Source organism: Rosa rugosa, chromosome 1, assembly GCF_958449725.1.
Source record: "Rosa rugosa chromosome 1, drRosRugo1.1, whole genome shotgun sequence".
Taxonomy (NCBI): Eukaryota; Viridiplantae; Streptophyta; class Magnoliopsida; order Rosales; family Rosaceae; genus Rosa; species Rosa rugosa.
The window spans coordinates 42,890,894-42,902,226 of NC_084820.1; the positions used below are offsets into that span (position 1 = coordinate 42,890,894).

An 11,333-nucleotide genomic window follows, 5' to 3' on the forward strand; every position below is an offset into this window, starting at 1 on the left:
GACAAGCTCGCTCCGCTTCCCATCCTAGATTATGCAAGTTTCGAAGAAAAGGTCATAATACTGGGGGGGCAATAGCGAAAGATATGGAAAAGAGATAGAAAGGCAGCTTGCAAGTATTGACTGCCAAATTCGGTGGAACGCTCAGCAGAGCAAGGTGCTATATGATCAACTCTTTGTGATCGTCATTGGCGAGGACAAACAGGTCACTTCTCACAAAATAACCGCAACGAGTTTCTCGATCTTCAGAAAGTTAAAGTGTAAAAAGGCTGTTTCCGAGATTGAATTGCCTATAAGAGGCAATCAATCTAAAGGCGAAAACCTTCGTCTAGATCAGTTTGTTGCAGAAGAAGAAATCAGCTTGCCCACTGGTAAATCACAGCCTTGCACACAGGTTGCATATGGAGAAGAGGATCAACAAGATTGTTCTTCTGATAAGAAAATTGTCTCTGAACAAATAGCTGATTTCTCCACTGATCAAGCCAAATACGTGGCTACTGGTCAGATGCATGGGGGGCAAGATATGGCCCATGATCATCCCTTTGATCAAAAGAAGCAAGTTCATGATAAATTCAATTGTGACTCTGCTACTGGACGTCATCATGATCATGCAAAGGGTCAAGGGCAGGGCCCACCTTACTATCATCAATTTAGCCTTGGCCATGCTGGACGTCATGGTGGAGTTAATCAATTAAGCCATGGCCAACTTAATTATCAATTAAGTTGTGGTCTACAGAAGCCAATCTGTGGCTTTATTAATCAATTCAACTTGAAGTTCTTCATATATTCTACAAGGCCAAGCGGTGGCTTTGATATATGTGGAGGGCACATCTACAACCCACGTTGCATGAATGGCCAGAACAATTATTCTAGTGGCCAAGTTGTCCTTCGCAACTGTAAATTTGAGTATCATCAATACAAATTAACTCTTGTTTACAATTATCCAGCTCCAAATTTCTTGCAAAAGAAATTTGTCTATGATACTAAACAGTCCATAGAGGCGTCTCAATATGATGCCTGGAAAGAATATAGAGGCAAACAAATATTTGATATGCCTATTTTCGAAGAAGAGATCGATTCATCGAATTTTGGTGATTCTAAATTTGATCTCGATGCGGAGCCAATCTATGATAAATATGATGATAATTATAATTTGATTATTGGTTTCAAAAATCATATGAAGGAGTTCAAGTTCTTTGAAGCTCTTGATGTGGAGAATTCAGACCAACAAGTGGTCAAATGCAAAAGCCAATTTGTGGTTTATTCTGAAGACACCATGTTCTATGATATGGTAGTTGGTAACAAAGCCGATCTATACTCATCTTCATCTCCAAAATTGCAATTGAAGATCATGCTTCGCCAACCAACAAGGATACTTGGGGGGCAAGATTACCCCTCTCGCGAGCCAAATTCCTCCAAATTCTTCAACGCAAAGTATCTTTGTTCTTTTCCTACAAGCTCTCACAGGAGGGATTTTTACCCTACAAATTTTGATACATCGGAGCTTGGAGTGAAGCATAGATGGCCTCCCCCGTGATGTTGTAGAGGCGGCGAATGGTGGAAACATTTATTTATTTCTGGCGCCGTTGCCGGGGATTGAAAAATCTCCATGTAAAGGGGTTGATGAATTAGTAAGGGGTTGTGAATCATAACGGAATAGGTGAAGTCTCTTTTGTTAATATTGGCATAAACTCCTTATTGGTGCCTGGTTCAGGTCCCTTAAGGTTAAGGGCGGCTTTTATTAACACTTGTTGAACTCTCTTCACACTTATGACCTTTCTCATCTTAGTAAGTATAGCCTATGTGAAATGGTGTCTAGAAAGAGGACAACGTTCATGACAGGTTCTTGAATCCAGAAGTGCGTGCAAATGGGCCTAAACCACTATGTGGGAGTAGCTCATGCCAAAATGGATTCTGCCTCTCTTTTTTCGCCCTCCCCCACCTGGCCATTTCAGTAAGGTTGCCCAAAGGATTTGAAAGAAAATTTGTGTCTAGGCGACTATACTTGGGCCGCTTGTCTAAAAAAAAAAAAAAAGTTTACTGAGGAGTCGAAACACTGAGGCGGAGTCGATCCAAAAAGCCAGCAAAGTCTTCACGAGGAATATTTTCACCAAGCTCAAAGAGATTCCTCCTCACTCGGATCTGCCTTGAGAAGATTTCTCCTCACTCGGATCTACCTTGAGAAGATTTCTCCTCAAAGAATTTCCGGAGAAGCTATCATTTTGGAGGCCTCTCCTGTTTGTTCACGAAGCATCCCAAAGGCCCACAGGTGTCATAGAAATAGTTGAGCAGAACACTTTGGAGCACAGCAAAATCAGCCTCCTAAGCTTCGCAAAAGATCCACCACAAAAAGTAGTTGCATGAAGTCTGCAAATGGAGTACAGACAAGAAGTGAATTCCGAGCGAAATGAGCTCGCGAAAAGTATCAAGAACTTACTATATCTTGATTTGTGGCTGAGATATTTTTAGAGATTAATTTATTAGCCGATTTCTTCGCATAAGACATGGGGTTCGGAGGAGTCATACACGGTTTCTTCGCATAAGACATGGGGGGAAATTCTAGTGTTCCTACACTCGCGAAGCCCATTCATGAAGGCCTGTTTTTTAGGCCCATAATCGTTTCTTCGCTACGCCTAGCAATACTAGGGGGCAACATGCACTACACTATACTAAGCCGAGTTAGCGGCTGCAGAATTTTTTTTTTGAGCTTTGTCTCTTCTCTCGCAGAGAAAACACCTTCGCGGGAAAATAGGGTCAAGGTGTGGATTTCCTCAAAACCTTCGCCGCGAGGCTCTTTTTGACGCGGAGCATATTTTAAAGTTCATATTATTTTCAAAGCTCCTGAATATACAACTATGGGGGCCTATATTTGGGGCCTTGCGAGCAGGCCCGGCCCTGGCCCAGGGCAGGCAGGGCGATAGCCCAGGGCCCAAATTTTGGGAGAGAAAAAAAAAAAAAAAAAAAAACCTAAATCCCTAAAGAAAGTCGCGCATCCTTTCAAAAAAAAAAGAAAGTCGCGCATCTGACACATCTCCCTTCTTTCTCTTCGGCAGAACCTCTCTTCAACTCTTCATCTTCTAATTCTTCTCTTCTTCCTCTCAATTCACAGCTCCCAAGTCTCATTAATCATGGAGCAAATCGAGCAATATACCCGTTGCCAATTTATGGAGAAGACAATTCATCTTCTCCATAATCTCTCTATAAATAGGCTAGCAATTCCTCAATCTAAATCTCAGTCTCTTTCTCTGACTCTCTCTCAATCTCAATCTCAATCTCCATCTCTCAACCTCTCAATCTCGTTGTTTTACTTGTTCACAAATCACAAATCTTGGGCTTTGTTTCCTGGGACGAATTCGTCGACGATCTGTGCAGTTGTTCCGCAACTATCTTGATTCGGTAGTACCTCACTCTCCGATTTTCACTTCTTGTTCTTTTTTTCCTGTTTGGTTGCTTTGGAAATTGAAGATGAGGATTGGAATGGTGCAGTTCTTGATTGCTTTTATGTGTGTGTTTGATTCAATGTCTAACTTCCTTTGTTTTCCAGAATTCCAGTTTAGTGCTTTATCAGACCAATTGTATCACTCACCAGACCACCACAATGATGTGAGAAGGAAAGTCGTAAATCAAGTGATTCAGGTTAGAAATATGATACTATTTTGTTCAATTGAACTTTAGCAATGGAATTTTGTGCATCGGCCATGGGTTTTGATTTTTCTTTTCAATTGTTTACAGCATTGTGGTGTCATTGGTGTGAAACTGTGAACAAAGTCAAGGACTCAAGGAGGGCGGTTTGCGTAGACAACGTATTAGATTTCTCACATCCAGGTTCTATTGTTCGATTGATATTTGTCCTTTTATTTTTTATTAGAGTAATGTTTCCTAAGAAATACGCATCTGGTAGTGAAAAAAGAAAAAGAAAAAAACAGCAAGAAGATTTTATAAGCTCCCAAAGAGGTTCTTTAGATAAGTTTTTTAAGAAAAGAGGTGTTTCTTCGGAAAATCAAAGTGAAAATGAGGTAACTGAAGGAGTTCAAGATATAGGTGAGAACGAAAATGAGGTAGCGGAAAGAGTTGAAGATATAGGTGAAAATGAAAATGAGGTAGCCGAAGGAGTTGAAGATATAGGTGAACATGAAAATGATCAAACAGAAAATATGGAAGAAACAAATGTGCTTGAAAGTGAGAATATTGAAATAAATTGTGTGAGTGAACCTTTAGAAGGTACAATGCCTTTGAATATATATGATCCTAGAGTTTGGGATAGTTTAGATGGAAAAATGAGAGATCTGCTTGTTGAAAAAGGTCCTATTAGAGAAACCAATATTGTTTTTCCTAAGGATAATCTAAATAGGGGGTTCTCTTTGGATTATTTTTCTCAAAAGATGAGTAATGGTGAACTTTCCGATAGAAAATGGTTGGTTTATTCAAAAGATTTGGATAAAGTATTTTGTTTTTGTTGTAAAGTTGTAAGAAAAGCTCATTCTAGAGTCAATTAGCAAATGAAGGAATTAATGATTGGAAACATTTGGGGGATAAGCTTAAACAACATGAAAAGAGTCGTGAACACCTCTCTAACCTTAGAGCTTGGAATGAGCTACGAGTGAGATTGAGCACAAATCAAACAATTGATAAAGAATTACAAGAGCAAATCAAGAAAGATACAGAGCATTGGAAAGAAGTCATGGTTAGGGTAATTAGTGTTATTAAACGTCTTGCTATGAATAATATAGCCTTTCGTGGAACAAATGAAAAAATCTATGAGGATTCAAATGGAAATTTCTTAGGCTTTCTTGAATCAATAGGAGAGTTTGATCCAATAATGAAGCATCATTTTCGACTCATTCAAAATAAAAATATTCATTATCATTATCTTAGTCATAAAATACAAAATGAATTGATAGCTATGTTGGCATCAAGTGTCAAGAGTGCGATTATAAAGAAGATTAAAGAGGCTAAATATTTTTCTGTGATTCTTGATTGCACCCCTGATGCTAGTCACAAAGAGCAAATGACTTTGATAATAAGATGTGTAGATGTTGCAAGTTGCCCAATAAAAGTAGAAGAGTATTTTTTGGAGTTTTTAAATGTGGAAGATACATCGGGTTTGGGTCTTTTTAATGAACTACAAGCTGCTCTAAGCTCTCTTGATTTAGATATTGATGATGTGAGGGGACAAGGTTATGATAATGGTTCCAATATGAGAGGAAAACACCAAGGTGTTCAGAAAAGGTTACTTGACATAAATCCTAGAGCTTTTTATATGTCATGCGGTTGTCACTCTCTTAATTTAGTACTTTGTGATATGGCAAACTCTTGTCTAAAAGGAAAATCATTTTTTGGAGCATGTCAGGCCATTTACAATGTGTTTGCTAATTCAACAAAGCTGGAACCTTTTACTTGAATATGTAGATGAATTAACTTTGAAATCTTTGTCGGCTACACGGTGGGAAAGTCGTATTGAAAGTGTGAAAGCAATAAAAAGTCAATTTCCCAAAATAAAAGAAGCTTTAATCAAACTTGCTGAAGTTGGTGATGCATATGATAATCATTTGAGTTGGGAAGTTGGGAAATTATTAGATGGTGAATTTTCAAGTTTTGATTTCATTTTAAGTTTGGTTATATGGCATGATATTTCGAACAAAATAAACATGGTAAGCAAAAATTTGCAGGCTGGAGATATGATTCTTGATGTTGCTATTAAAAGTTTAAAAGGGTTGATTTCATTTTTTGAAAAATATAGAGAAGATGGATTTAATTCTGCTATAATTGATGCTAAAGAAATTGCAAATGAAATGGGAATTGAGTCTGTATTTCCTGTGAAGCGTAGGGTTATAAGAAAGAGACATTTTGATGAGATTCCTAATACAGATAGAGAACAACAATCAGCTCAAGAAGATTTTAGAACTGATTACTTTCTTGTCTTAGTTGATATGGCTCTTTCTCAATTGAAGAGTAGATTTGAACAAATGGAAAGTTTTGAATATGTATTTGGCTTCTTATTTGAGGCATCACAGTTGGTTTCATTGGATGATGAAGAAATGAAAAATTGTTGTTTGAAACTTGAACTTGCTTTGAAACATGGTGAGTTGTCTGATATTGATGCAAAATATTTGCTTTCTGAGTTACAAATATTGCAGGAAATGCTACCAAATGAAGCATATGAAACAGGAAAACCATGGAATTCCATTAAAATTATGGAGTTTGCAAAAGAAATGGATATGTTTCCAAATATTTTGGTTGCTTATAGGATTTTATTGACTGTACCTGTTACAGTAGCATCTGCGGAAAGAAGTTTTTCAAAATTAAAGTTATTAAAATCTTATTTGCGGACAACGATGACTCAAGATAGGTTGAATGGTTTGGCAATCTTGAGTATTGAAAAGAATATGTTGAAAAATGTTGAGGTTGAGCACATAATTGATGACTTTGCATCTAAAAATGCAAGAAGAAGTCATTTTAGATGAGATTTGATTGATATAAAGTGATGTAATCTTTATTTTTCGGGGTATTGGTCTTACGTCCCTCCCCCCCCCCCCCCCCCCCGTTGTATCATATTTTTTTCATCAATATGAAACATTAATTTTTTTTTTTTTATATAAAGGGCCCAATTTTATTCTTCGCCTCGAGCCTTGAATTTCCCAGGGCCGGGCCTGCTTGTGAGACACAATTATTGGCTCCTCACGGATATTTGAATATCAGGATAAGAAAATATTATTATATTCATAAAGTGGCTTTGCGGCCAAAAGCAATACATTCATTACAAAGCCAAAGGTGGCTAAAATACAAAACAGGAATCTTCGGATATCTTCTGAATCTTTCTTCAAATAGAAGCAGTTGAGGAACCAAACATCGGTTTGAGCCACGCCATTATCCCAAGGAGGGGCAGACTTCAGGGAATGAAAAAGAAGAGGAACGGAGCCCCCACGCCTCCTTCAAATGGAAGCGGCAGAGGAATCCAACATAGGCTTGGCCAACGCCATTATCCATGAGAAGGGGAGACTCTGGTGATAGAAAATGGAGCCTCCAAGCTCCCTCAATTGGAAGTAGCTATGGAATCCAACGTCGGGTTGAGCCGCACCATTATCTCTGAGAGGGGCAGAGAGTGAAGGAACCGAATATCGGCTTGAGTCTCTGCATCCCCTTTAGCAATGGTAACCACACTAGGCCAAAAAAGCTAACAGACAACGGACCAAAATCGTTGTGTGATTTGGACGATCTCCGTTGTGTATCGGAGCGTTGTGTGATGAAAAATGGCACAACGATGGAAACCCGTTGTGTGAAACACAAACAGTCAACACTTATTTTGTTATTAGTGTTGTGTCTTCCCTCGACAGATGCTAGGCAGAGCTGCTGCGCAGCATGGCAGCGCATGGCAGGTGCATAAGTCAGACAACGGAACTTGTTTCAAGCTGTTGTTGGAAAGCATTTTCAGACAACGTTTTTTTAAATTTCACTGTCTTCTGATTTGTCGTCACACTTCAGTTGTGGACTATAGTTGTTGTGTAGCTTAGTTTTGGACAACGTAGTTCTATTTTCACAGTTGTGTGAGTGTAATTGAGAAGACACAATTTTAGTAAAACCATTGTGTGATATATAAGAATGCATTGTGTGAGTACCCAGATTTAACATTGACATTATATAAGATCTGTTGTATGACAATTTTCATTGCCTGCTTTTGTGCATTACTAGAGCTCCATTTTGACCTAATGAACAGTGATCAATTAGAAAGAAAACATTGCAAAACCATCAAATGAGTAATCCAACCCATACTTTAAACTTCAGATGTAAAAAGAGAGCATTTCTCAATCATCCAAGCCAACATTAAAATAAGAAAAGCATTCTAGTACATGCCCTATCTACTTGAACATCAAAAGCTTATGAAACTAATACATTTCTTAGGACAAATTGACAAATGTGGCAGTGGGCAACACTAGTGCACTCGCTTTCTCCTTTGAAAATGCAGGATAAGTGCATGCTTCCTCTTCTCCTTCTGACACTTATCGCTGGCCCTAAACACCAAGACCCCCACAATTACCCAAAGTGGTCCGATTGAACACAAGAATGAATACCAAAAAGAAGAGATAGTGAAATACCAGTTAGACTCACCTTGGTTGTGTCATCAAGATTTTTTAGTGTAGAGTGAATGACCTGAAGCATTGGAGTAATACCAGAACCACCTGCAATCTGGATGAAAGAAAAGAAATTACACTTGAGAGAGGTGACCATACAGATTGGATCATCATAACCTTTATAAGTAGTCAAGAGATGGATATCCTTTTGGTCAGAAAAAAGGAAATGATAATTGGACAATAGCAATTAAAAAGCAGGATATGCCTTTCTCATAATCTGGTTCAAAAACCATATGTTCACAAGTAGTAATAACAATCAACAAATGACAATCAACAAGTAGTAATAACAATCAACAGATGCTCTTACCATGCCAATATGATTCTTCATGTTGGAAACATATCTCAGTTATTCAATGGGTCTGCAAGAAAAGATACACCTCATTATAAGATAACTTAGAGTGTATCCTCTACCTATCATTGCCACTGGTAAATATAGGTTACCCCTTCACTTAGACTACATCTCCTGGTTTTAAGCTTGCAAAATGCTGGCTCATTTTCCCTTCTGGATACACCTATATACAGTTTCGATAAAAGGAAAGAAACATGAAATATAGTCATGCCTTGACAACACCTTAATTAATAAGTCAAAATATCCCTTGGAATCTGGACCTGATATAGGAGTATACTTGGATATATAGTCACACCAGGTAAATTTAGAATTAAACAAATAAAAATTGAGAACAACCAGAAAATTGCAAAGTAAAATCCCAATCAAGTTCCAAGAACAGTGAGTTCATAAGACAACTATGAACATAAAGCCAATTGATTTTCTGGATTGGAAAGCACTATGAACATATTGCAAAAAAGTTATGTATAAAAGACATGCTATACAGAACACCCTTTCATGTGTGTAAATATTTATGCTGAGATGTAAATTTTGGGTTGAGGAAGAACATGGATTTTATGCAATCATAACACAAAGAAAAGGCAAAACTGATTATACAAAAAATGGATTGTGAAACCAGATTCTGCTTTCCTTTTATACACAAATATATACTAGAATAACGTTGCTCTTATAAAAGTTTTTGAAAAATGCAGTTAGCAGTTTTCCTACACTGCAAGTACTTAGGCATTGCTATTTAAGTTTGGCTTGGAATGTAATCTAGTTTATTGAGTAATAGAAACCTTCCAATCTAACATAATTATGGAATCAGAGTGTGCGCGTGTGTGTGTGTAACCTTCTAGTATCCTTCCATCAAATCAGAGGACAAAAACTAAATGGAAAATCTTGGCTTTAATTAAAGTTGAGGTGAAAGAACAAAACTGTTTGGCTTTATGAAATTTGCTTTCAGTTTTAAGGTCAATTGAGAAATGATTAATTATGATCTGCTTTGAAATTATGATGCCAAAATGTCAAATGTCAGTTTGAGTTTTCAGATCACACCGTGGTAGAACTTTGTATGTGCTAAAACCAACAACTAGGTAAAAGAGTGAAATGCCTGAATTTTGGTATGAGATGAACGCGAAACTGGCCTACCTAAGATCAAAATCATCACCTAGCTTTAGTCAGAAACAATTATCACTTGCAGAGGTGCTACCTCTTAGTATGACCTATTGTAAAACCGATAAAAAAGATTAATGTAATAGTCCAATACAACTAAGACTAGGATCTGTAAAATTTCAATGCAACTAAGACTCTATCCCAATCTGTAGTGTAGAATGGGTTCAGTGAAAGCAATATAATTTGGTGCATTTTTAGACATGGAAGAATAAGAGAAAGATTCATGAAAATATTTCCAGAGGAAAGGTGTATTGTAACTAGCAAGGTGCAAGCATCAACACTCATAGACAGCTCTACATGACACTGAATGGATTCGCATATGCAATCTTGCAAGAACGAAAATATCAAGATAGAGGTACAAATTCACAAAATGCATTAATGAAAACAAAATTTACATTTTGGTAGACACAAGCCATATATGACAACTATATTAGCAATAAAACAAAAAACATACACTTACATTAACAAACAACCCAAAGGAGAAGTAGAGAAGTTACAAAACTCAGCACAAAGGAGCCTCCAAAAAACCTGATTATGTGGACAAGAAGAAAAGTCTTTCTAAATATCCTTGTCTTTATGTTTGTTAGCTGCTGTGGTCTTCTAAGCCAAAACCCCCTTGCATCTTTCCCCGACGTTAATCCTACAAAATTCTTTTCAAATTTCAGAAACCGAAAATCTAAACAACCCGTAATTTACAAGATTATGAGCCCAAACAAATTATAACCAGAATACAAAATTATAATCCTAATTTTTACAAAAACCAACTTTCAATTCCAGATTTGTTAAAATCTTGCACAAATCTAACGTCAAAATTTTAAAACCCAAACCACAATTGGACCCAGAAACCATATAAGCAACGAAACACTACTGATACAAGATCTAGATCTGGGTTCAAGCTGTCCTCACCAAAAACAGAAAACCACAATATGAAAGGAAAAAAACCTAAATCTGTGAAGAAAGCTCGAAACCCTAGACTCGGGCTCAAAGAATATTCCAAGAAATTGAAAGCAGAATCGCTTAATTGAGAGGGAGAGAGAGAGATGTAGAGATCTTACGAAATCAGAGAGAGCAATCGTCATAGTGTACGGAGTCGAAGACGAAGACGAAGACGAAGCCGAAGGTGAGAGGTTGCGGGGTGTTGGTAAGGTTTATGGTCTTTGGTTATCTCTAAGCTAGAGAGGTAGAAAGTTATTTTGTCCAAGTGTTTCGGTTGTACACGAAGTCAAAACCCTAGTTAATTTGTCACAATGTCTTTTTTTTTTTTTTTAATTAATGCATCAGACAACAAACACATCACAATATGTTGTCTGATCATGTACAACTTAAATTTCAGGTTAGGTTCCAAAGAGGGAAAGTTCCCGCGCTATGTGCAATGGTTTGGCACTAGGATAAACATGTTTCATTTAGACAACACAAATAAAGTTTTTATGTTGTAGGATCCTTAAATCATGACATATATGTTTTCCAAAATTATAGGTTTTGGGGCGGAATGAGTAGCATTTGGGGGCGTATCCAAAATTACCAATAATATATGATTTGATCATACAACACAAAGTCAAAAGCTGTTGTATGATAATTTGCAAGCTAGTATCACACAACAGGTATAACTATGATGTTGTACAATGTAGTCCATATTTGGACCCAAATTTGTGTCAAGCTAGGAGGGAAATCTGCCGCTCTTTTTTTTATCATTCACACAACAAAAT

The 11,333-nt window shown here is 37.2% G+C and overlaps 1 protein-coding gene and 1 long non-coding RNA gene across 4 annotated transcripts; one reads left to right on the forward strand and one right to left on the reverse strand.

Annotated features, from left to right (window-relative positions):
* The first annotated feature begins 1,048 nt into the window (after positions 1-1,048).
* Positions 1,049-6,461, forward strand: LOC133728519 (uncharacterized). The gene is made up of 6 exons (XM_062155927.1): positions 1,049-1,295; positions 3,542-3,633; positions 3,730-3,755; positions 3,866-4,439; positions 4,484-5,267; positions 5,407-6,461. Exons 1-6 carry the CDS (start codon positions 1,049-1,051, stop codon positions 6,459-6,461), a joined length of 2,778 nt encoding a protein of 925 aa, XP_062011911.1.
* Positions 6,462-7,806: 1,345 nt separating this feature from the next.
* Positions 7,807-10,064, reverse strand: LOC133737975 (uncharacterized). Of its 3 annotated transcripts, XR_009859911.1 has the most exons (4): positions 8,568-10,064; positions 8,434-8,485; positions 8,091-8,181; positions 7,807-8,006 (listed from the first exon to the last, which is right to left on the reverse strand). It is a non-coding gene; the product is annotated as an uncharacterized LOC133737975 (long non-coding RNA). The 3 variants fall into 3 exon arrangements; XR_009859910.1 differs by having other exon boundaries at positions 8,104-8,181; positions 8,434-10,064; XR_009859909.1 differs by having other exon boundaries at positions 8,434-10,064.
* Positions 10,065-11,333: the final 1,269 nt, after the last annotated feature.

Excerpts from the sequence above, each read along its gene's own strand:
- LOC133728519 (XM_062155927.1), top strand. The coding sequence starts at position 1,049 with ATGCCTATTTTCGAAGAAGAGATCGATTCATCGAATTTTGGTGATTCT. Across the intron at positions 4,440-4,483 it reads ATTCAAAAGATTTGGATAAA|AGTCAATTAGCAAATGAAGG; the intron begins GTATTTTGTTTT and ends AGCTCATTCTAG. Across the intron at positions 5,268-5,406 it reads AGCTTTTTATATGTCATGCG|ATGAATTAACTTTGAAATCT; the intron begins GTTGTCACTCTC and ends TTGAATATGTAG.